Source organism: Vigna angularis, chromosome 3, assembly GCF_016808095.1.
Source record: "Vigna angularis cultivar LongXiaoDou No.4 chromosome 3, ASM1680809v1, whole genome shotgun sequence".
Taxonomy (NCBI): Eukaryota; Viridiplantae; Streptophyta; class Magnoliopsida; order Fabales; family Fabaceae; genus Vigna; species Vigna angularis.
In genome coordinates, this window is record NC_068972.1 from 19828148 (window position 1) to 19849258 (window position 21111).

At 32.7% G+C, this 21111-nt stretch overlaps 2 protein-coding genes across 2 annotated transcripts; both read right to left on the minus strand.

The window, feature by feature from the left end:
* Positions 1–468: 468 nt before the first annotated feature.
* LOC108324878 (uncharacterized protein At1g03900) lies at positions 469–2875 on the minus strand. The gene is made up of 3 exons (XM_017557813.2): positions 2163–2875; positions 1238–1525; positions 469–769 (listed from the first exon to the last, which is right to left on the minus strand). The coding sequence occupies exons 1-3, from the start codon at positions 2655–2657 to the stop codon at positions 716–718; spliced, it is 837 nt and encodes a 278-aa protein (XP_017413302.1). The 5' UTR covers positions 2658–2875; the 3' UTR covers positions 469–715.
* A 7143-nt stretch (positions 2876–10018) lies between these two features.
* LOC108324193 (uncharacterized) lies at positions 10019–18690 on the minus strand. The gene is made up of 18 exons (XM_017557054.2): positions 18511–18690; positions 18158–18428; positions 16315–16521; positions 15419–15477; positions 14696–14833; positions 13197–13271; positions 13041–13124; positions 12891–12952; positions 12659–12728; positions 11970–12045; positions 11740–11870; positions 11285–11344; positions 11055–11129; positions 10865–10969; positions 10695–10790; positions 10510–10590; positions 10344–10445; positions 10019–10251 (listed from the first exon to the last, which is right to left on the minus strand). Exons 1-18 carry the CDS (start codon positions 18550–18552, stop codon positions 10183–10185), a joined length of 1803 nt encoding a protein of 600 aa, XP_017412543.1. The 5' UTR covers positions 18553–18690; the 3' UTR covers positions 10019–10182.
* Between the last annotated feature and the right edge of the window lie 2421 nt (positions 18691–21111).

Sequence of the window (21111 nt, forward strand, 5' to 3'; positions counted from 1 at the left end):
AAAAGAAAACTAATTTAACCTTGACTTTGTTATAAACTGTGCTCGTGTTAATAATTCTTTTTACAAATATATATATATATATATATATAAAATAAAATATCTTGTATTAACTTTTTGTTAGCTTCAATAGGAACTTGCCTTTAATTTACACAAACAATTTATTTATAATGTCAATTATAATATTCTAAATTATAATTTATAGCCTCGGACAATTGTAATGTTGTAGGGAGTTTTGAAATTTAGTGCAATCGTCCGTGTAGAGAGTACATAGCTGTTGGCTCTGTTGCACAAGTGACAAGTGCAACATATAGCAGCTGCTAAAACTGGATATTGTCAAGCAACACAAAAACGGCTTCATATATACCTATTTCAATTATTGGGTATTCGGTTGACTGATGATACATGCGTGACATTCGTAACACTACCTTTAACATAAAATCACAAGCACAACTTAATCAATAAATATTCTTTTGGGGATACTGATTGGGGGTAATTCTTTTTATAGAGATGAGAAAACTGTTATTACAAACAAAAGAAATACATAAATATTTCCATAATATTCTCAAGCGATCGATTTACTTGGTAGTTGGCACTAGATTCACTTATGACACCTCCTTGTGCACATATTCTTCCACTGTTGCTTTTCTCAATATAAAGAACCAAAAAAATCAGAGAATAATAAAAGCCTCATTGTTAAAATGCTCATTGTATGTAATCAGAAGGCTGCCCATCCTGAAGCTCCTGAGGTGTTTGTTGAGGGAAGATTTTTCTGTAAATGCAAACAACCAAGAAATGCGATTGTTACTCATAACAGAGAAAACCTCTTGGTTAAACTGGAATGCTCCAGATTATAACCAAGAAAATTGCTCGCTTTTTCAAATCATTGTGATCAAGTGTGTAGGACTCTAAAACTAAAAAAATAAACGAGTATACAGTTAGTATTCTAAATCTCTTGACCTTTATGCGGTTATGCCTTGAAATCAAGGGTACGTTACTTCAGATTTGGAGATACAACATCGAGAATTGGATGATGAAAAAGTTAGGTTAATCAATCCTATTAAAATTAGATAGATAAAGCATATACAGTCCCCAATTAGATCTTGTCTGAACGATCTATAGGAAATGATGTTGCTGTTAAGTCGTGCAATGCAATAACTATTAAGCCAAAAATGTCAACGACATGAGTCAATAACATTCGAAAAGGAAAATACCAAATGCACGAGTTGGACCCGCATACCTGTAGTTGAGAAAGATCTGATAAAGAGTCAGTAGAATGTTTCACACTTTCATATGTCCCTTTAGGATCAGTAGCGAGACCTGTAGAAGCAATCCGAGCAGCAACAGGATCATTTGGTGGGGGTGGAAGGGGAGACCTGATTTTCCCAATCCCACTTGGTGGGGGAGCTAGGCTCAAGGTTTTTGGTTTTGGTGTTGCAGCATGCCCACCGGTTAGGCCAGCAGCTGAAAGCATGCCAGTTCCACCAGATACCTTGTGCTTCACATTAATTCTAATGGTTTCCCCGTCCTAAATGCCAAATAACAAATACATCCTTGAGAACAATGGAAAAGTGGCGATCCACAGGATAAGACAAACACACTGACAAGATATGAGAAAGTAAATTCATCAAAATTTTGAAGAATTGTGAAACAGAAACACACCTAGAAACTGCTAAAAATTTTATATTTGACCAAAGCAAAGTAAGGTCGTGTTTAGATAAACTTATCTATAAATATGTACAGCAGAAGAAAATAAGAACATAAAATGTATTACTTCTTCGTAAGCTCAAATCAATTTGAACAAGTTAAATGAAAAGAACTTCTATGAAAATTAAGTGCAGACATTAACTTTAGCTTATGTCAAAAGCTCAAATCATTTTAGTTTCTATAAATTAATCCAAACTGACCCTAATTCTTGGTCACAGCAAAAACAGCATACAGTACATAACAAAGATTACAAGCACAGCACAAAAATATCATCTTACTAATCCACTTAACCACAGCATTGAATCATGCTTCATCATTCACTCAACAGGTAGACCAATGAAAAATTACATCTCATCTATCCATCTCGAAATAAACTAATTCATAATGATCACGGTCGCGAATTGCAGTTCAATTACAGAATCGAAACAAGCCGACTGTAGAAATTGTGATCGATATACCTTAAGCCTGTGATTGACGGCGGGGTGAATGTCGATCTGAGACTCTTCAGCGGCAGCGGAGTCACCGGATTCCTTCTCGTGCTCGCGGCGTACGTACTTCTCGTGATCGGAGAGCGCCACGTTGAAGTCGAAGGCCTCGTTCCTCTCATTGAACCCTAGCCCAATGAAGGCGTGCTTACCGCGACCGTCCTCGATCTTGAGGACGAAATAGCGCGACGAGTCGAGGACCGGCTCCACCGCGCTCTCGCGCTGGCCAGGGTACACGAAGCACGCGGCGAAGAGGTCACCGGAGTTCGGATCTTCAAGGCGGATCTCGCAGCGGTCCCGACGAGATACGACGCGGATCCGCCCCGACCAGATCTTGTCGGACTGGAGCCACTCGCCGCACTTGTATCCACCGGAGGAGGTGCGCGGCGGGATCTTGTAGACGGAGACCTCACGCACGACCAGAAGCGTGTGCTCGAAGGCCTCCTCCTCCTCCACCTCGAACGACATCGTTTCCGTGGAGGGAATTTGATTGGAGTTTGGGTTAGCGTTTGAGAGGAATTTAACGTGAATTTGTGTTAGCGAAAAAGTGTGCGGTGTTGCGTCTGTGTCTTGCAAGGTCAACTGTTTGGGGAGATGCACTGTCGTGATCTCTTCTTCTTCCTATTACCAATGTAATGTAGCTTCTTTTTGCTTTATCTTCTTTTCTTCTTTTTGTTACTCTTCAATCCATGTTTTCTTTTCTTTTCTTTTCTTTTAATGCTTGTATTTTCTTTTATCGTAATAATACAGCAATATGGTGTGGTAAAATTTAATTTTGAGAAATGAGAAATCCCAGTAAATTGGATATTGTGTGATGCTTAATGGATTCATCTATCATTCATTCATAAAGGTGCCTCCTACCGAGTAGGAAAAGGACCGCACAGTATAGGAAAATATTTGTTTTATCTGACGTGGGATCACGTTTTATTTCATCTTTTCCTCATTGTTTGTAAGCCAACTTCAAATTTTTAAAAAGTTTAATTATTTGAGTGGTTCTGGTAGCTAGTTTATTTGGTTTCTGCTTTTAAAAATCTGTAAACTTAGTTCTTAAATATGTTGATGTGTATAAATCAAGTCATTTTTTTTCACGATTAAATAGTTAAAGTTGACATATCTAACGTGTAACTCAGATTTTTTGATATAAAAATTTTGAGATGAGATTAGGGTTTATAACAAAAATTAATAGTGAATGTTTACGAATTGGGGTTTCGAACAATAAAGAAGAGTTTTCATTACGACGAAGTGAAAGTGGAAAATCAACCTTTCTTTGAGAGTGAAGTGAGTTTCATTAAAACTAGAATATGTGTATGTTTTGAATATATATGATTGTGTGTGTCTATTTTGGGTTTTTGTGAATGTTGTAGTGTTACGATGATTGGATAATTTAGGGTTAGTGTTTGAATGTGTGCTTCTATTTTAATCGTTTTTTAATGTTGTGCTTCTTTCTAATTTTGTGTGTAATGTGGTTGATTGCATATTTGTTTATGGAATCACTTGAGAGTGGTGATCCCTATTAAGTGTGATGATGTTTTTGTTGTGGTTCCCTATTATGTGTGATGGTGTTTTCGTTGTGGTCTCCAATTATGTGTGATGGTGTTTTACTTGTGGTGTCCCGTTTGAAATTGTTGTCATGTTTTTAAGGTATGAAATGTAATGTCCTATATTCTTTGGTCATTTTCATATATGACGGAGTTATATATATAGACATATATTACTTGATATGTACAAGTCTGTATTTAAAGTGGTCTTCATCATGGTAGTAAGTTTGTCAATAATGGATCACTGAAATATGTTGGAGAAAACACTACTTTGGCACATGACCCAGACAGATGAAACTACTTTGAGATTTTGTCCATTCTAAAGGAGATTAGTTATGTGAATGTTAAAGAGTTGTGGTATCTGATGTGTGAATAAAATGTAATTGCATTCATATCTTAGTTTAGGCCATTTGCATACATAATTGCATTAATTGAATGATTTCATCATGCATTATCTTTGTTTTGGATAATACATTTGGGTTTTATGTTTTTCTTGTAGATTAGTGTTTCGAAGTATTAAAATCACAATTTAAGAAGAATTGATGTCCAAGATGTAGAGTTTAAACCAGAGAGTTCCACAATTTAGTTCTGAACATTTCCGTAACCTGTGAATTTTGATCCAAAATGTAGAGTCGAAACCAGAGAGTTCCACAACTGAGATGTGAAATTTTCCACAACCCGTTTGTCTCAAGAGAAACAAAATGAAAACCAGTAACTTCAACAATTGAGTTGTGATGTTTTTCCACAACTTGTGGATTTACTTTAGGAGTGTGAAACTGAAATCAGAGAAGTACACAAGTAGATTGTGGATTTTTCCATGAGTAGTGGAATTTTTCAGAGCAGTTACTAACCTTTCATATTACGTGGATTTAAAGAGATTAAAAAAAGAAATTTAGGACAGTTATTTGAAGGGAGTAACCACCCCTCTGAAAAGAGGGAAGAAGAGGAAACAAGGAGAACATAACAATTGGAAGAAAAACGCAGATCGAAGAGCACTTAAGGGATTCTACACTTCTTCTTCCTTTAGTTTCCTGTGAATTTTACATTATGCAGAACTAATTTTTCTTTTTGTTAGAGGATTGATGTAATACTTTGGATTATAATTTATGAACCTTTTCAATTGATGTTTAATTAATTTGAATTATCTTAGTGTTCTATTTATGTTCTAATGTCTATTTTAAGAGCAGTTTCACAATTGGAAAATTGGAGATTGTTTTCAATTATAAATATAACATATTAGATGTTGTCATAATTGGGAAATTGGGCATAGCTAATTAGTTTGCAATTGAGATAATAATTGTTCTTCATGATTTTATTGAATTTTGTAACTAACATAAGAGATTGAGGATCATAATTCAATGAATAAGTTTGCCTATCTAACAAATTAGGGGTAAACAAGCTCTTAATAAACTCAAGTGGATAATTATAATCCACACATCAATTGGAAAGGGTAGGAATTTATATGAAAGTGTATGAAATCAATTATCTAACATTGCTTATATTAATTGAATTCTCATCAGTTGTTTATGTTCATTATTTCATTTGATTTTCTGTTGTTCAAAATTACGTAAATTAGTAATCTAGTACTCAACTCATTCAATCCGAGATAACGATACTTTGTTACTATAATAGTGATTGGTACACTTCACCAGCGTTCATCGGTATTCAATAGGTGGAGGTTTTGTGTTAGGAGGAAGGTTGAAACTGTTATCTAATGACAAAGGTGCATGTTGTATGGTGAATATTTTCACATAGTCAAGTTCACTTGTACGTTGTACATATGGTGTCCAAACCTCAAATAATAAATATGTTGAAATATTTTCCTCTTGAGGGTCATTGTAATGATGGTGACTATGAAGAAGAAGTTGATGTTGAGGATCAAGGTAAGGTTCATTGGAGGGAGAAGGTAATTGTAAAGAAGAAGTAAAATAGGATAGTGAAGTTGAGGTTGGTGTGGGTGAGGTTGTTGTGGAGGGGGAGGGTAATTGTGAACAAGAAGTAAATATGGATGGTGAAACTGAGGTTGGTGTGGATTAGGTTGCTATGGAGGTAGAGGGTAATTGTGAACAAGAAGTAAATGTGGATGGTGAAGTTGAGGTTGGTGTGGACGAGGTTGTTGTGGAGGGAGAGGGAATGCATGAGGTTGGTGTAGAGGGAGATGGTTTGCATGAGGTTGTTAAGACAAAATCGTTTAGAGAATAAACTGTCTAAGCAACCCAGGTTTTGAAGTTCAACAAAGAACATTGATGAATGCATATTTATGTCCTCATTTAGCCTTTAATATTGGATTCTTAATTTGTTTTTGTACTTTCATTAAATATTTTAATTAGGATTTGTTATAATTGAGTTTATTTAGCATGAGATACAAAAACATGTTAAAAATAGCATTTTAGTTGCATAAATGTTCTTTGAATATTGTGAGGCGTGTTAGTGCAGCTTCAACTAAGTTGAGCTCATTAAGGTGTGGAAATAAATTGGTTAAAGTTTCATGACACCTTAAAGATAAATCCAAGAATAAAAAATAATCAAGACCACAAGATATCAATCCAAATATAGCGTGAAAAAGTAAAGAAGTTTGGCTAAGCCAAGAAGAAAAAATGGGCAACAAATTTTGTACCTTGTGGTTTTCTCTATTTTTTTCTACACTTTAATAATTGATAAATGTTTATAATAAAAGATAATTTGGGAAAAATATATCTTAAGATATTTTATTTGATATTGTTAAATATTACCTTATTTAACTATATCAATAAATATCAAAAGATAATATTTGTTAAATCCTTTTTAATCTAACAAATATCTTCTCAAATATTTTTAGGTCTCCACAACAATCAAATATATCATGAAGAAATTGGATTATTTAGAAGATAATTGGAAGATATTACATCATCATAAAGAAGATTACAATAACAGAAAAGCCTAAAATAAAGCCCAATCCAATTTCTATATAAAGAGACTTAGGGAAACACGTTAGGGGAGCTTAGGAGCCCTTTGAGGGGATCAAATTTCGTCGTCTCTCTCTTCTCTCATGTTCCCCACCATCTCTTCTTCTATTTTCATGTTATTTCAACATTTCATGGAGTGCTAAACCTCTAGAGTTGATTCTGCTGTAATTTCTTAAATGGATTATGAGGTTAGATAAATAAATTTGTTTATTTTTTTAATTCTTGTTCTAATTTATTTTTATATGTGTCTTTTACTTCTTAATCAAGTAAAAGTAATGGTTTTTACATTATAGCAAATAAGTATGGTGTTATATCTACATAACATATCAATCATATGAGTCAAAGGGTTCTTAATTTTAATTGACAATTTACTTTAATTAAATTTAGAAGCTTTCATATGATTTAATGAGTTTTTGCTACCAATTGAGAATGTACTTTGATTGAGGTAAAATATTTAACAAGAATTTAGCAATAATTTGGTTAATTAGTTTTTTACTTGATATAAGAGTTAAAAGAATAGACATGACTAGACATAGTAATATTTAATTAAGAATGTACTTTGGTTAAATTTACTATAATAATCTACAAAGTTTTTGCTTTTAATTGAGAATGTAATTTGGTTAATAGTAAAAACACCAACAAATTATTTGAGAATTTACATTGATTAATTTTGAAAATCTAAGACAATAGTTAATTGAATAATAATCTTTAGATAACCAATCATGAATCCTATTTTGAAGACGCGGTGAACTTAATCTATTTTCTTTATAATTTTTTTTATTTTTTAAATCTTTTTACAAATATATTTCTTTCTATCTTTTGTTGTTTTTTTCTTTAATCTTTATCGTCTTTATCATTTTCATTTACTAACCCTTTTGTATAGTTTTTATAAGAACTAATTTGTTAATAATCAATTCCATGTTTGTTGGGAGACTACTCAGGGTTGACTTTACCCTTTCTATTTTGTTGGCTACTATTTTTTAGCAATACTGAGTTGTTATAGTTTAGTAGAATTAATTGAATTGCGTCAAATGTTATCAAGCATTAAATGAAATATAGCGTCTAATGAAAATATATTTCATAAAGTCTAAAGTCAAGATCATAAAAAAGTATCCCTCATTGAAATCTTTCAATAAACTATATAAGCAAAACAAGCTAGCATCTTATGAAAACATAAGTCTTATATAATACTAATGTTAAAAAGAAATCTTTATTTATTAGTGTTATATCAAGCAAATATTTCTAGAGAAAACATCATCAGATGAATGACCGCTAAACGCTTTAGCCTTTGAAAAAGAATCTCATGTCTATACCATCTGATGAATATGCATGCTAAACTTACCAAACGATGCATTTATTAATGAAATGACAAATCATAAAATGTCTTGAACACACTATACTGCCTAATGCTTATCAATGTTCAAAACATTTAATGCATGTACGAAAAAGTACTTCGATGCTTGTATACTTTGTTTCTCGATATTCGTTGAGATCAATAAAGCAAAAAGATATAATCAAGATCATTGTGAAGTACCTGAATAGTGTTATAGGAAATTTTTTTGCCAAAGAGATAGTTTAACAACCTTGTTAAGGGTTAAAAGATTTATATAAGTAGTTAAATGCTTGACTTGAAAGTTATGTTCAAACTACAGTTTCTCAAATAAATATTTTTCAATCGTCTAATCAAATCTGTTGCAGTGTTTTGATAAAGATAGCTCTTTGATAGAAATAGTGTTTGGTGACAAAAACTTTTATATCCGATTAAGATAATTAGCAACTCTAGGAATTGTAAGAAAAACGTTTAGCAAGATTGAAGTAATAAACACACTATTTTTATATTGGTTCACTCCACCGAGCTACGTTTAGCAAATAACTCTGTTACTCGAGTTTCATCCACTTCTGGTTGGGGAGTATTCTTCACCACTCCTGGTATCCCTAAACACTCCAGATATTTTTTTTTATACACTGTCTAGTTGAATTTCACCTACTTATGATTTCCACTAGATAAACTCATCTAGCTACAGTTTAACCTCACCAAGTTAAGCGTTAAGTGTTTGAATTCTCTTTAAAATTTTCAATCAATCAGATCACTTACAAGTCCTTAAACTATTTAGAATTTTTTCTCTTCTCATAATCACTCTCTGGAACTTTTTAAATTGAAACAATTAAGTTTCACTAAATATTAATTTAATGAATGGTCTTAATTTTTTTCTTCTTCTAAATTTATATATGGTTCACAAAGAAATTAAAGTTATACTTTAAACCTTAAATTATATTAAAAAAATAATTATTATTAAATGCATGTTATATAATACTGTTAATAATTGTAAATATTATCATTGTTAAAAAAATTCAAATAAATAATTTCAAATTTTATTTAAGTTTTAAGCATTTGTTTGGTATTTTTAATTGATTTATTATTAAATTTTCTGTTTATTGTAAAAAATATTTCTTATTTTTACTTAAGTACGTGTATTTTTGTTGTACTCTTAATGAATTGAAATTGACATTAATTTTTATCTTTCCGTCTCTAGTTTATCAATCAACATGTCCATCCCCTCTACGATCTTCAATTTGTCAATCAATTCGCTGGTGAAGGAAAAAAATAAATGAATTAATCTGAATTAAAAATTAAAATTAACAACTACATTATGTTATTGGCACAGTAAAAACTAAACATAAATAGATAGACTATAAAAAATATTTCAAACACTAAAATCGAGCAAATTTGTATAATGAAAACATAATTGAATACAAACAAATTTATCAGATCATTAAACTTTAACAAAATCTAATTATATCACATTTTAAGGTCAACAATGTTGAAATTGCTCGAGTATGAAACTATGATTAATAATTTTATATAGTTTAGTGAGTTAAACAAGTTAAACAAAATATCCAATCCATCATTCATTACACTTTAGCTGTCCAATTCTCTAACCAGACTGCAATTTTCTTCGGAGATAGAAGACGCAATTCTTTCTTTTTTTTCTTATTTTTGCGTCTTCAACTCATCGCACCAATTTTATAATGCAAGTAGAGCATGGACCCATTACCAAAGTAACCTATATATATCAAAGTACACAAGGTTCATAAAAGATGGAAACAAAAGACTCGAGTGTATGCAACAAAATTAGCAACATAATAAATTAATAATTCAAAAATCATCTTAAAACTTCCATTTGATAACTCTACGTAATTTGGCAACTATGATTCGGAGGAAAAATCTACTGCTGGCAAAGGTAAATTCCAACTGCACATGATACCTATGCCGACAAGCTATCACTATTGTTGTCAACTAAATCATCCAACCGCTGTAACGGTTTCGAGATCAACAATATAAGGCTACAGTGCAAACAAACTTCTATACTTTCCCTCAATAAATTGGTTAGAATTCAAAATTTTCATATGATGAGTTCTCACCAGTATTTGCCGACAGCATATATGCAAAATAAATAAAAAATAGCTCTAGTTTATAAAAGAAATATTTATTGCAGAATATAATGTCTTTTAGAGGAAGATGTTGATTTCCTTTTCTGTCATCTCCAAGACATGGTCTCTTGCATCAGCCAAGGCACCCTGCAGTTGAAGTATATTCAAACCCATGAAAATAAAATAAAATGGACGATTAAACTGAGCAAAAACAATAGCAATAGCACAATATACATCACCTGCCCAAATTTTGTGAGGAAGTTGCTTGCAATGTTAAGGGATGTAACAGCTACATCATCATTAGACTTGAGTGCTTGAGCAATAGCAAAAGCTCCGTCATCCTGTGAATCAGACAATATTAGAGACAATATAATTTCCTCAGGAACTAAAAATATACATTCATACCCTTATTTCATTGAATCCTAAATCTAGAGAGGTTAGAGCTTCATTAACCACTTTCAAGCTGCGAGCCAGGCACTGTGCACCCTGCAGTAGTTGATTCATAAAACAATAACGTACTCAGACTGACTGACAAAGGACTGGAAAAAAAAGATTAAAAGGAAAAATGACTCAAGGTACTGAAAACAAACTTCATCTCGTAGTCCGTTCGCTCGCAAGTCCAAAATTGATATTGTGGTATTGTATTTTAAAGCATCTGCAATGAACTCTGCTCCTTTTGCTCCTATCTGTAATGTTATTCTATGTCACAAATAAAAGTTATAACAAACAATTTACAAGTAGTGCATGATGAAAAGGTTACCTGGCACCAACCAAGCTTAAGCGTTTTTAAGTTCCCATGAAACTTGAGAACTTCAGCCAAGGCCTTGGCTCCATCTGGTCCAATGGGATTATAACTAAGTTCCAACTAAGAATGAGACAAAATCTGTATTAGAGTATAGAAAGACAAGCAGAACAAAGACGAGAAATTAAATAACCGTTGAGGCGCTTACAGTGGTAATAACTAAATTATCTTTTAAAACTTGAGCAACGGCATTAACACCATCAGCGTGAATGTTATTTCCACCCTGCAATATTAAACTCAGACAAGTCATGTCCCAAGCAATAGTATTACATTACAGCCTCGATATTCTTTTTTTTTTTTAATGACCAGAGCAGGGGGAGTAACAAGACATGTACAAAGTGAAAACATAAAGGAAACAAAAATAGGATCTCTCCTTACCAGATCCAATGTTGTTATTGAACGATTTTCCTTTAAAGCAGCTGCAATTTTTCCGGCTCCCTAACAATTATACACAACTAGTTAATGAATATAATCAGAGCTCCTTGTCCTCTCAAAAATCTGTCTTTGCAGGACTATTTATTTTGTTGTAGTAGTTGTTACTGAATAATAATAAGGGAAAACCTAAACATAAGTTTTCTGAGGTATGGCAATTTGGACATCCAGGGTGACGCATGGTTATTTCTGAGTTATACACATCAATTTACTATTCATATTATGTATACTTGATATTTATGCATCATATTCGTGATATTTTGACAGAATAGAATGCAATTTCTACTGATAAGTTACGGGGAAAAATAATCCTTAAACATCTTAAGAATCGCAATTATCATATGACCTCACACTGACACAATATCAACAAGATTTATAATGTGAAATAGGGGACAGAATACCTCATCACCAATGTCATTCATGTAAAGGTTCAACCATAACAGGCTTCTGCTCTTCTTAACATACTCAGCCATATGGAATGCACCTTTAGCTGTTAATGAGTTGTTGCCAATGTCTAGAAGTGTAAGTTTCCCTTCAGAATAAATACTGCTTGTCAGTTAATTGTTTAATACTGAAGTGGAACTGTGGAAGCATAAATAACAGTCAATATCAGAAATTAGTACAAGTTAACCTTTATGTGAAGATAATCCCGACATCAAAGAACGGATTCCTTCATCTCCAATAGAATTTCCATGCAAATGAAGTTCCTGTCCATATATTAAAGTTTGAGGGTAAATTGTTCTTGTTTAATGCTGCAGCCAAATATTTTTCTAGTGGATGCAGCAACATTTTGTAATTGTGACAAGATCATACATGTTGAAGGATTAGCTCTCAATTTTTCTAAGATACATTTTCGAATTTCAGCTGTTCTGTATGGAAATTCATGAAAACATTGTTTTCTATACAGCACATGTTTTGGTACTGAATAAGATAACAAGATCTAGTGGCCAAAGTGGGAATTCTGAAAGCTATGCCAGGAACATAAAGGAGTGAATGTAATGTTGGGCATTTCATTGTGTGAAAATAGTAAAAAACTAGGTATAGGACTAATTCCCCTTGTGCAGAAAATACACATGGGATAATGCATTTATAATGAGAAATCATTATGGAAAATATGGACTAAGCCCAAATAAACATGATATTGTAATTGACACAGTAACTCTTGAATACAGTGAAAAACTATGTATGAGATTAATCTTCCTTGTGTTGAATATACACATAGAGATACAGTACTCTATATATAATAGAAAAATATGAGCTAAACCTAAAATATAAAATAAAGAATAATAACAGACTAACTAAAGAAAACAAGAATAGTACCCTTAATGACTTGTTGCTCTCAAGTGCTTTAGCCAATGCATTAGCCCCCAAAGCACCACCATAATTGCCACTTGAATAGTGATAATGTTGGAAGGATTCACAAAAGAGGAAAAGAAAAAAGTAATGAGCTTAAAGATTTAGTCAAAGCAATCAAAAAGCATGAAGATAATAAATTAAACTGCTACTTCCTCAAAATTTTGGGGAGAATACTTGATGTGACAATCTTACTCACTTGAGATGTATATTTCGTATACTGTTATTCTCAAGAAGTGCTCCAGCCAGACTTGAAAATCCCTGCCTCCATTTCCGAGAAACATATTAAAATATAATATTTGGACATTCACATCTACGCTCTTAGAATAAGCTTGGGTAAATTCCATACAGAATATTCAATCATGTTATTGTTCAGTTCAAGAACCCGCAAACTTGAATTTTTCTTCAACATTTCAGCAATAGCTTTTGCACCCTGCATAACAAAGTTAGCATTTCTTAGTTTCATTTGGTAGCCATTCTCTGACAAACGAATCACCAAGCTAACCTCATCACCCAAGTCAGCACTGTTTAGCTGGAGCTTCTCAATGCTAGAGTTATTCACCAGTATGTCACATAAGCACTGTGAAGATTGAACAAGGATATTGGCAATCAATAGTTAAATACAATAATTATACATAAATGTATGACAATGAGTCAATGATCAGCACTAACTGTCAAAAAAGTTATAATCTTTTATCTGTTTGAGAGAGGATAGAGATGGGCTATAAACATATCTCAAAAACAGTTCTAATAACCATCATGGTTAGCTAAGCCATAAGCTTCTTATCCCTGGTTCTTTATGGCAAAAGAGAAATGAATATATTCCAGTAAATACAGTATCAGAGAGGATCTTTGTGCCATAGCAATTTAGTGAACAAATACGGCTATGTATGTATGTCAATTTTATAATAATCCATTGTAATCCTCATCTGCACTTGAATGGATATGTCACTAGCCACAAGAACGACACTCAACAGATTCAATTTATTCCAAAGGAGCTATATAGTAGCCTAAACCAGTGAACCAAGCTCCAATAAAACATTTGACTTGTTCTTTTTCGTATAATATTCAATATTATAATTGATTGAAAACAGCCTCATCAATACAAGAAAAATAGAAAATACAAAGATGCTATTTATACGCATCAAACTCAATTTATTGTGCAACAGTGATGATTACGAAATGATTGGAGGCAATAACAAGAATAATCAAGAAGAACATGTAATATAAACAACCATTGACCAGTCAATAACAAAAGCCTTCATGAAATCATGCCAACAATTTTAATGACTTGTATAAAGAAAAAGTAGTCTAGAATCGTATAAGCAAAAGGCATCGTCTAGCAGTTAGCCTGCTACCCCTACATGTCTGCCTCCTTTCAAATTATTTGAACATAGAAATAAGACTGTAAATTGAATAATTTATTACAAATTTTTCATTAGAAATAAGACCACACTTGATCAAAACAAAGAGCAAGATTTTCATAATTTCTCAATCTTACAGAAGCATGTAAGATGTAGCGAGAATTTGAGAATTTTTTATTATTAATAATAAAAAAAATAACATTAACAATAACAATATGAAGATTATGAATTAAAGGAAAAAAAAGGCCCCGGATAAAAATAAATACATGAGTCTTTATCTAAATTATTATAATCTATCATGACCATGGTATCAAGCCTCAGTGACCAAGTGGTCAATACATGTCACCCAAATTTCTAAATAAACATTGAACTTCAACATAAGGCGTGTTGTCTATTGCAGTCACATTTAAAAGCCCAAATGGCTCTTGTCTGAGGAAATTTTAGAAACAAAAACATTCACAACATTTCATCTAACAATTTAAAATTGTGTTACTGACATAAGTATATGAACGCACACAACTTTTATAAAAAAAACACCCTAACATATGTTTTAAGGACCTTTCAAATAATTATATAAAATAAAAGAACCGTAACAGTAATGAACCCAAATCCTGAATTCAGAGAAACACTTGGGACTGACCTTGGCACCTTCATCTCCAACTAGGTTTCCTGAAAGATCAAGAGTCTTCAATGTGATGTTTGATTGAAGAACGCCATCAAAAGCCCTCAACCCAGCTGCAGTTATTCCATTTGCAGCAAAACTCACTTCCTCTGCAGTCTTCATAACAAAATATATTTAGCATGTGCTCAAAGAGAGAGCACCAAAGAGCATCTTTCATTACACTACTTTTTTTATGAACTACAAACAGGATTTGGCTGGAAGATCACAGATTGAGATTATGAACCAAAACCCAAGTTCCACACAGCTAATTTGAAATATTCCAACCTTAATTACATTGACTAAGCCATGATGACATTTTGACTTAAGCCATATACTTGGGGAGAAATATACTTAATAATTCAATGTGTTAAAAGGATCACAATAAAATGAATTATGGGGTTTTCCTTCATGCCATTACATAAATGTGCCTTTTTGAAGCAAGGCATTACATGTGACATATGATAGTTATATTGACACTTATGTTTGGGTTTCAAAGACGTTAAAATTGATTAAGCTGTTCAATGGATTTCTTTATTTACGTAAATGAAGCAATGAATACTCAAATAATTCTGCAATATGACTTAACAGTCGGAAACATCACACTAAATCTTCTAATAACAGTATCAAAACAGGCAGCTTATCTATAAGCAATAAATATAGAAGAAAATAAGAAAGCAATGATAAATGAAGGATAGTTGTTACCTGGTTAAATGCCAAGCTCTCAGCAAGGAAGAATAATCCTTCATCACCAAAGTTGCGCCCTGCAAAATTTTAAGTACGATAAATCAATTCCTTTTGCTTACATTTATCCATTCATTTCTATGGTACCCACATTTTAAAATAGTCAATCAATCGAGTCAACTGCAATGAAGCAAGAAATATCTAGTGTGTTATGAGTGACTAAAATATGATTTGCTAAGTTTTGAAATGAAATAATTGGACTTAGAAATCAAATCATATATTTATTTATCCTAATATTAAATTATGGTTTAAATCGTTTTACAAAAAACACATTAGCAATAAAAGAAATTAATTTAGTTAGGTAATTTAATTTATAACAGGTTACCCAGAAAAAGTTTAGTAATTTACTTGTTAACAAGGTAATACAGAACAGGATAAGTAATATAAAGATTGTGGTAAAGTGGGCAAACTAAAATCAGCAAAATTGTCAATAAAACAATTTAAACTAAAATGAAATAAATCCAGTCCCAAAATGAGTATATTTCCAGATTGTTACAAATCAAAAGGATTGAAAATTAAATCATTTTGTATTTCCTGAATGACCAAAAATAATTATTTTACAAATTAATTCCTAAAAATTAAGTTGAAAAGAAAAAAAAAACAAAAACAAGGAGGCACAAACCTTCAATTGGAAGATGTGACAGTCTTATAGGGCGAGGAAAGTCCAATATCAATTAGATTAGCCAATAAAAACTTTGGTATTCATGAAAACAAATGAATCAGATCCAGTCTACAAATGACCAAATAATGAAGTTATTTTGAAAAACTATCAAGAATCTTCATCATTGAATCAAAAGTGTTCCAGATAACCATAAATATCTTTCTCATTTATAAAATTTTCAATCCAACCAGCATACCTGACATATCAATACTAGGAAATGACCTCAGTTCTCGAGCAAACTCATTGAGCTTCTGTTTAGATTGTCTCTCGATCTTTGCCCCAAGCTGGGATAACAAATTTGTCCCGGCAGCAAAAGACCATTTCAGTCCTTGTGTTTCCACAGTCCGAGATTTCAATTGTTTCGGAGCTGGAACAAGAAGCTTCTCCACTAATTTCCATATAACTGTAAGCTGAAAACAAATTAGTACAACCACTATTATGAAATCTAACAACTAACATAAGAGCAACAATAACAAAGAAAAAGAACAGAACAATACTAATAGCACAAAAACACTGATTAATTGAGAAGCAAGGATATTTCAAAAATTTCAAAATGTATATCCGTCTACAGTCAGATATTTAATTGAATTAGATGCTCGGTAGGAGAGGTACACATGAATTTTTTTTTTACTTGATTCAGGGGAAGGGGAAATGGGTTACATGAAAAGTAATAAATAAAAATATATTGTATGAAATATTGATAGGGCTTCTCAAACACCAATGCTCACTATACAACTTTGCAAAGGACTTTCCAATACAAGTGAATAAAATATATTATTAGAACTTGAGTCTTCTATAATTCCAGTTTAGCCCATGAGTTGACACAAACAAATTCAATGATTGCATGGAGAAGAATGAGTCAAATAGCTTGCAATCTCAGACTGGATTAAAGTCAGCTATGCTTCAGTCAAAATCATGAATCTGCTGTCATGTTAGCAAATCCAAGGCGATGGGAAGAGATATGGGCCCCCAAAATGTCAACTTTCATCTTAAAATTAATTGGCATTATGCAAAGTCGTGCAACAATATATATTATATAAGAACACTAGAAGAATTGGGACAGACAATATGGGACTTCCCAACTCAAAATCCCCAAAATAGTGCTGTCTTTTTCGGGTTCCTTGGTTATTTTATTTCTTCCCTTCTGAGCTTTCCCAATCAGCTTCATCACACGTATGTCATGTGCATCTTTTACAACAAGCCCCTCATGACCTGAGATACAAGCACCAAGCCAGGATGCAACAGAACATGCAAGGCTGTAGCTGCTTGTAATGTCTGAATCAGAAACCGCAATGAGAGAACAAATGTAGTCTCTCCTCAAACAGCCCCCTAGGAGAACATGATTACATTCCCATCCGTTATTTTTCATCTGAATATCACTTGTGAATTGTGATAATTGACCATTATGGCATAGGAATGTTGGATATTTAATATTTGATGGGATAATATTTTGTTTAGATACTATGATTATGTTTTTTTAATATTCTTATTAAAAAAACGCTTACAAATATTCAGAGGCTTCACAAACTTCGACAATATCCACTGTGATAACTATGTACTTATATCTAATATGAAAATAAATTTCCTTACCTAGAAAAAATGTCTAAATTATGCTACCCTTGCCTCTAAGTTTAAAAAATAAAATTACTTAGCTTAACAGATGAATATCAGATGAATAAGTGTTCATTTGATGCATTCTAATGTTGAATGAGTTCTTGAAAGATAATCCTTTCTCTTAATTATGATTAGTGGCATCAACAGTTGGTTTTGAACTTCAAATATCAAAGTTCCAAAGAGTACTGATCCTGTTTTGATAATTTTTTCACAAGTACTAATGAAAGAAGAAACATAGTGTAGCCCGTTAAAAGAGAGTGTACCACGTGTTGGTCTAGCAACATAGTGCAAGTTAATCGGAATACGCCTACTCGAAATCGATATTGACACGCAGCATCATAGATTAGAATGCAGGCAACTATGTGAACAACTAAAGAGTACACAATAAAATAGCAAAAAAAACAAGGAAAATTAAACACTGATACCAAAAGTGACAGCGACCAACACGGCGAAGGGGCCAACAACGTTGGTAATCTGTTTCAACGGAGCACTGGACAGCGGCGCACTGGCCTGAGACTGCCTATAGACTCTGCGAGAACCGGTGGCGCGCGGGTGAGTTCTTTCCATAACCACGCTTCCGAATCGCACTCTAGGAGAATGCGTTCTGCGGCAGTTTAGAGTGGGAAATGACATAAATTGAGCGAAGCCGGCGGAGGTTAAGGCTAGCGATTGCAGGCGCTGGTTGCGGAGGCGAACCTGCAAAAACTTTAGGGTTTCAACTACGAAGGAAAAAAAAAAGGAGCTGTTATAGTTAGCCGTGCGTGAGGGAAATGGTTACCTGCGACTGAGAGTAAAGGGAGAGAGTGGACGTGCAAGCCATAGCCCTGTTATGACTAAAGGAGATGAAAGAAGGTTTGCAATGTATAAATAAAGAAATTAGTTTATATGCAGACTCTGGATGGAGAGTGTGAGAAAATTGAACGAAAAATGGAGCCAGTGAGGTCACTAGCTGCGAAGCACGCTTGGTGATTCTGTTGTGTTTTATTCTACCACTTAACCTGTGAGTAAAACGAAGGCAAGACTTTTTCTTGTACTTTTTTTTGTCAGTTATTTTTCAAGATAATCAGTTACGTGAACACTTGACGATTTAAATGTTGTTATAAAAAATAATTAAATTAAACAAAAATTAGAATAATTTTGAACAATAAAAAAGAGTCAAGAATCAATAAAAATAAAGACTAAAATAGATATTAAATACCATCCAAAATACCAAAATTTTTTAAAACAAAATTTTCAAAACCTATAAAATGCATCTTAAGATAAGATTTTTAAAATAGGATTCTGAAATACATATAATATTTTACAAAACAAAGTTATCCAGAACACTCCACATCAAATATATTCTATAAATAATTTTTTAAAATAAAATTTCAAGAAGATATTTTTCAAAACATATATAATTTGTATTTTCACTCATACAACGTACATATATATTTTTTTAAAATATTATTGAATATTTATAAGAATATATTTTATTATATATAAAAATTAATAAAAGTTATGTGACATTTATTTAGAATAATAATTAAAATAATAAATAATAAAGGTTTATAATAAGTGTTTGGGATCCTTGGTTGGGCTTGTAGTTATAATAGATTGGACGAGTTGTGTTATAGATTGGACAAGTTCTAGGTTGTCAGCAGTTCAGTTTCTGGCATCGTCCAAAGTTTGCACGAATAGTACTATAGAAGGTTCTCTGATGCTAAAATATTATATGATCATTCAGTTAGTAATGTTATGTGCATGTTATCTTAAAGTCATACTTGAAACATTTATATATAGTAATTGTGATGGGTCTTTACCTTTTTGTTGACCTAATCACAACTCAATCATACATTAATTTGTATCAAGAGATTAATTTGTCATTACCATTATTAATATAATCATGTTGTGACCAGTTGGTCATGTTGTAGTTGCTCGGCCATGTCGGTCAGTCCAAAGTGGGCAACCAAATGAGCTCTTCACAAGAGTGATCAGTCTTCGAACAGACCTAGGGGAGCTTTGCCTATAGGAACTCGCCCTAACAAGCTTGGCTATATGATCATATAGTACAACTCAATATGGAGGAACTCATGTTGAAGCTCAATTGTGCGGGCATACGGTACACAGACCCCCCAAGCCCGAGCATTAAATAATTTGCGAAGGGGTTTGGATATGGTCGTTTAGTTCCCAATGCTCACATGTTGAAAGGTGTAACCCGATTGGGAGAGATTCCCTAGTTGGAACATCATACGCTTTGATGTACGTTGATTAATTCTACCAACATGAGAGTCTTGTTAAACAAACTCATGCAATACTTTGCTGAACAAAACTAGACGAGCTCTCACCATGATATATAAAATGATATTTTTGGTAAACGTGCTAAAATATACAAACATTGTTCAAAAAACACCTTATGAATTATGGAAGGACAAAAGGCCTAATATCTCATATTTTCACCATTTTAGTTTTCAATGCTTTATATTAAATAATAAAGATAATATATGAAAGTTTGACTCTAGAAGCGATGAAGGAATCATGCTTGGTTACTCAAAAACGTTAAGAGCGTTTAGGGCTTACAACTTTAGAACATTGAAAGTTGAGGAAGTCATTCATGTAAAATTTAATCATGAGCCTGACCTAAACAAGTCAAAGCTAGACGACTCTTTCTCCAAATTATAGATAGACGATAATTTATCGAAGGAGGCAAGTACATCAGACGCACATAAAGATAAAGAAGAGAGTATAGGAAGAGCCACCCAACGATACTTCTGAAGAAAGAAGGGAACCAAACAGCCTACATTGTCTAATCACTAAGGATCACCCTTCAAAAAAGATCACAAGAAGTCTAGATGAGCGTGTAAGAACAAGAGTATATCATAAGCATCCTACCACAACTCTCATCTCTCAAATAGTGTCACTAAACGTTAATCAGGCTCTGGAATATAACTCTTGTTTTAAAGCCATAAAAGAAGAGCTGGATCAATTGAAGAAGAATGAGGTATGGGAACTCGTAGAGTTACCCCAAGGAAAGTATATAGTCAAAGTTAAATGGGCCTATCACAACAAACTCGATGAAAATGGAAAAGTCATCAAGAACAAAGCAAGAATTGTTGCGAAAGGCTATTCTCAGCAAGAAGAAATTGACTACACAAAAACCTATGTTCTAGTAGCAAGGTTAAAAGTCATTCGCATTCTTCTATCATTCACAATGTTCAACAAAATTAGATTATATCAAATGGACGTTAAAAATGTATTCCTAAATGGTGACAAATAAAATGAATGATTGAGCATAGGATCCTTCCTACTTGGATAAAGTAAAAAAAAATGACAAATAAAAGGAATTATGTCTTGTGTATTTTGAATGAAAATATAAAAAATATATACAAGAGAGAGTATC

Coding starts and splice junctions, on each gene's coding strand:
- LOC108324193 (XM_017557054.2), bottom strand. CDS start 18,552: ATGGCTTGCACGTCCACTCTCTCCCTTTACTCTCAGTCGCAG. Junction 12,046..12,658: donor AGAGCAACAAGTCATTAAGG/GTACTATTCTTG, acceptor ATATATGGACAG/GAACTTCATTTGCATGGAAA. Junction 10,446..10,509: donor TAGGATTCAATGAAATAAGG/GTATGAATGTAT, acceptor TCTGATTCACAG/GATGACGGAGCTTTTGCTAT.
- LOC108324878 (XM_017557813.2), bottom strand. CDS start 2,657: ATGTCGTTCGAGGTGGAGGAGGAGGAGGCCTTCGAGCACACGCTTCTG. Junction 1,526..2,162: donor CCGTCAATCACAGGCTTAAG/GTATATCGATCA, acceptor TTTGGCATTTAG/GACGGGGAAACCATTAGAAT. Junction 770..1,237: donor CAGATCTTTCTCAACTACAG/GTATGCGGGTCC, acceptor TTGCATTTACAG/AAAAATCTTCCCTCAACAAA.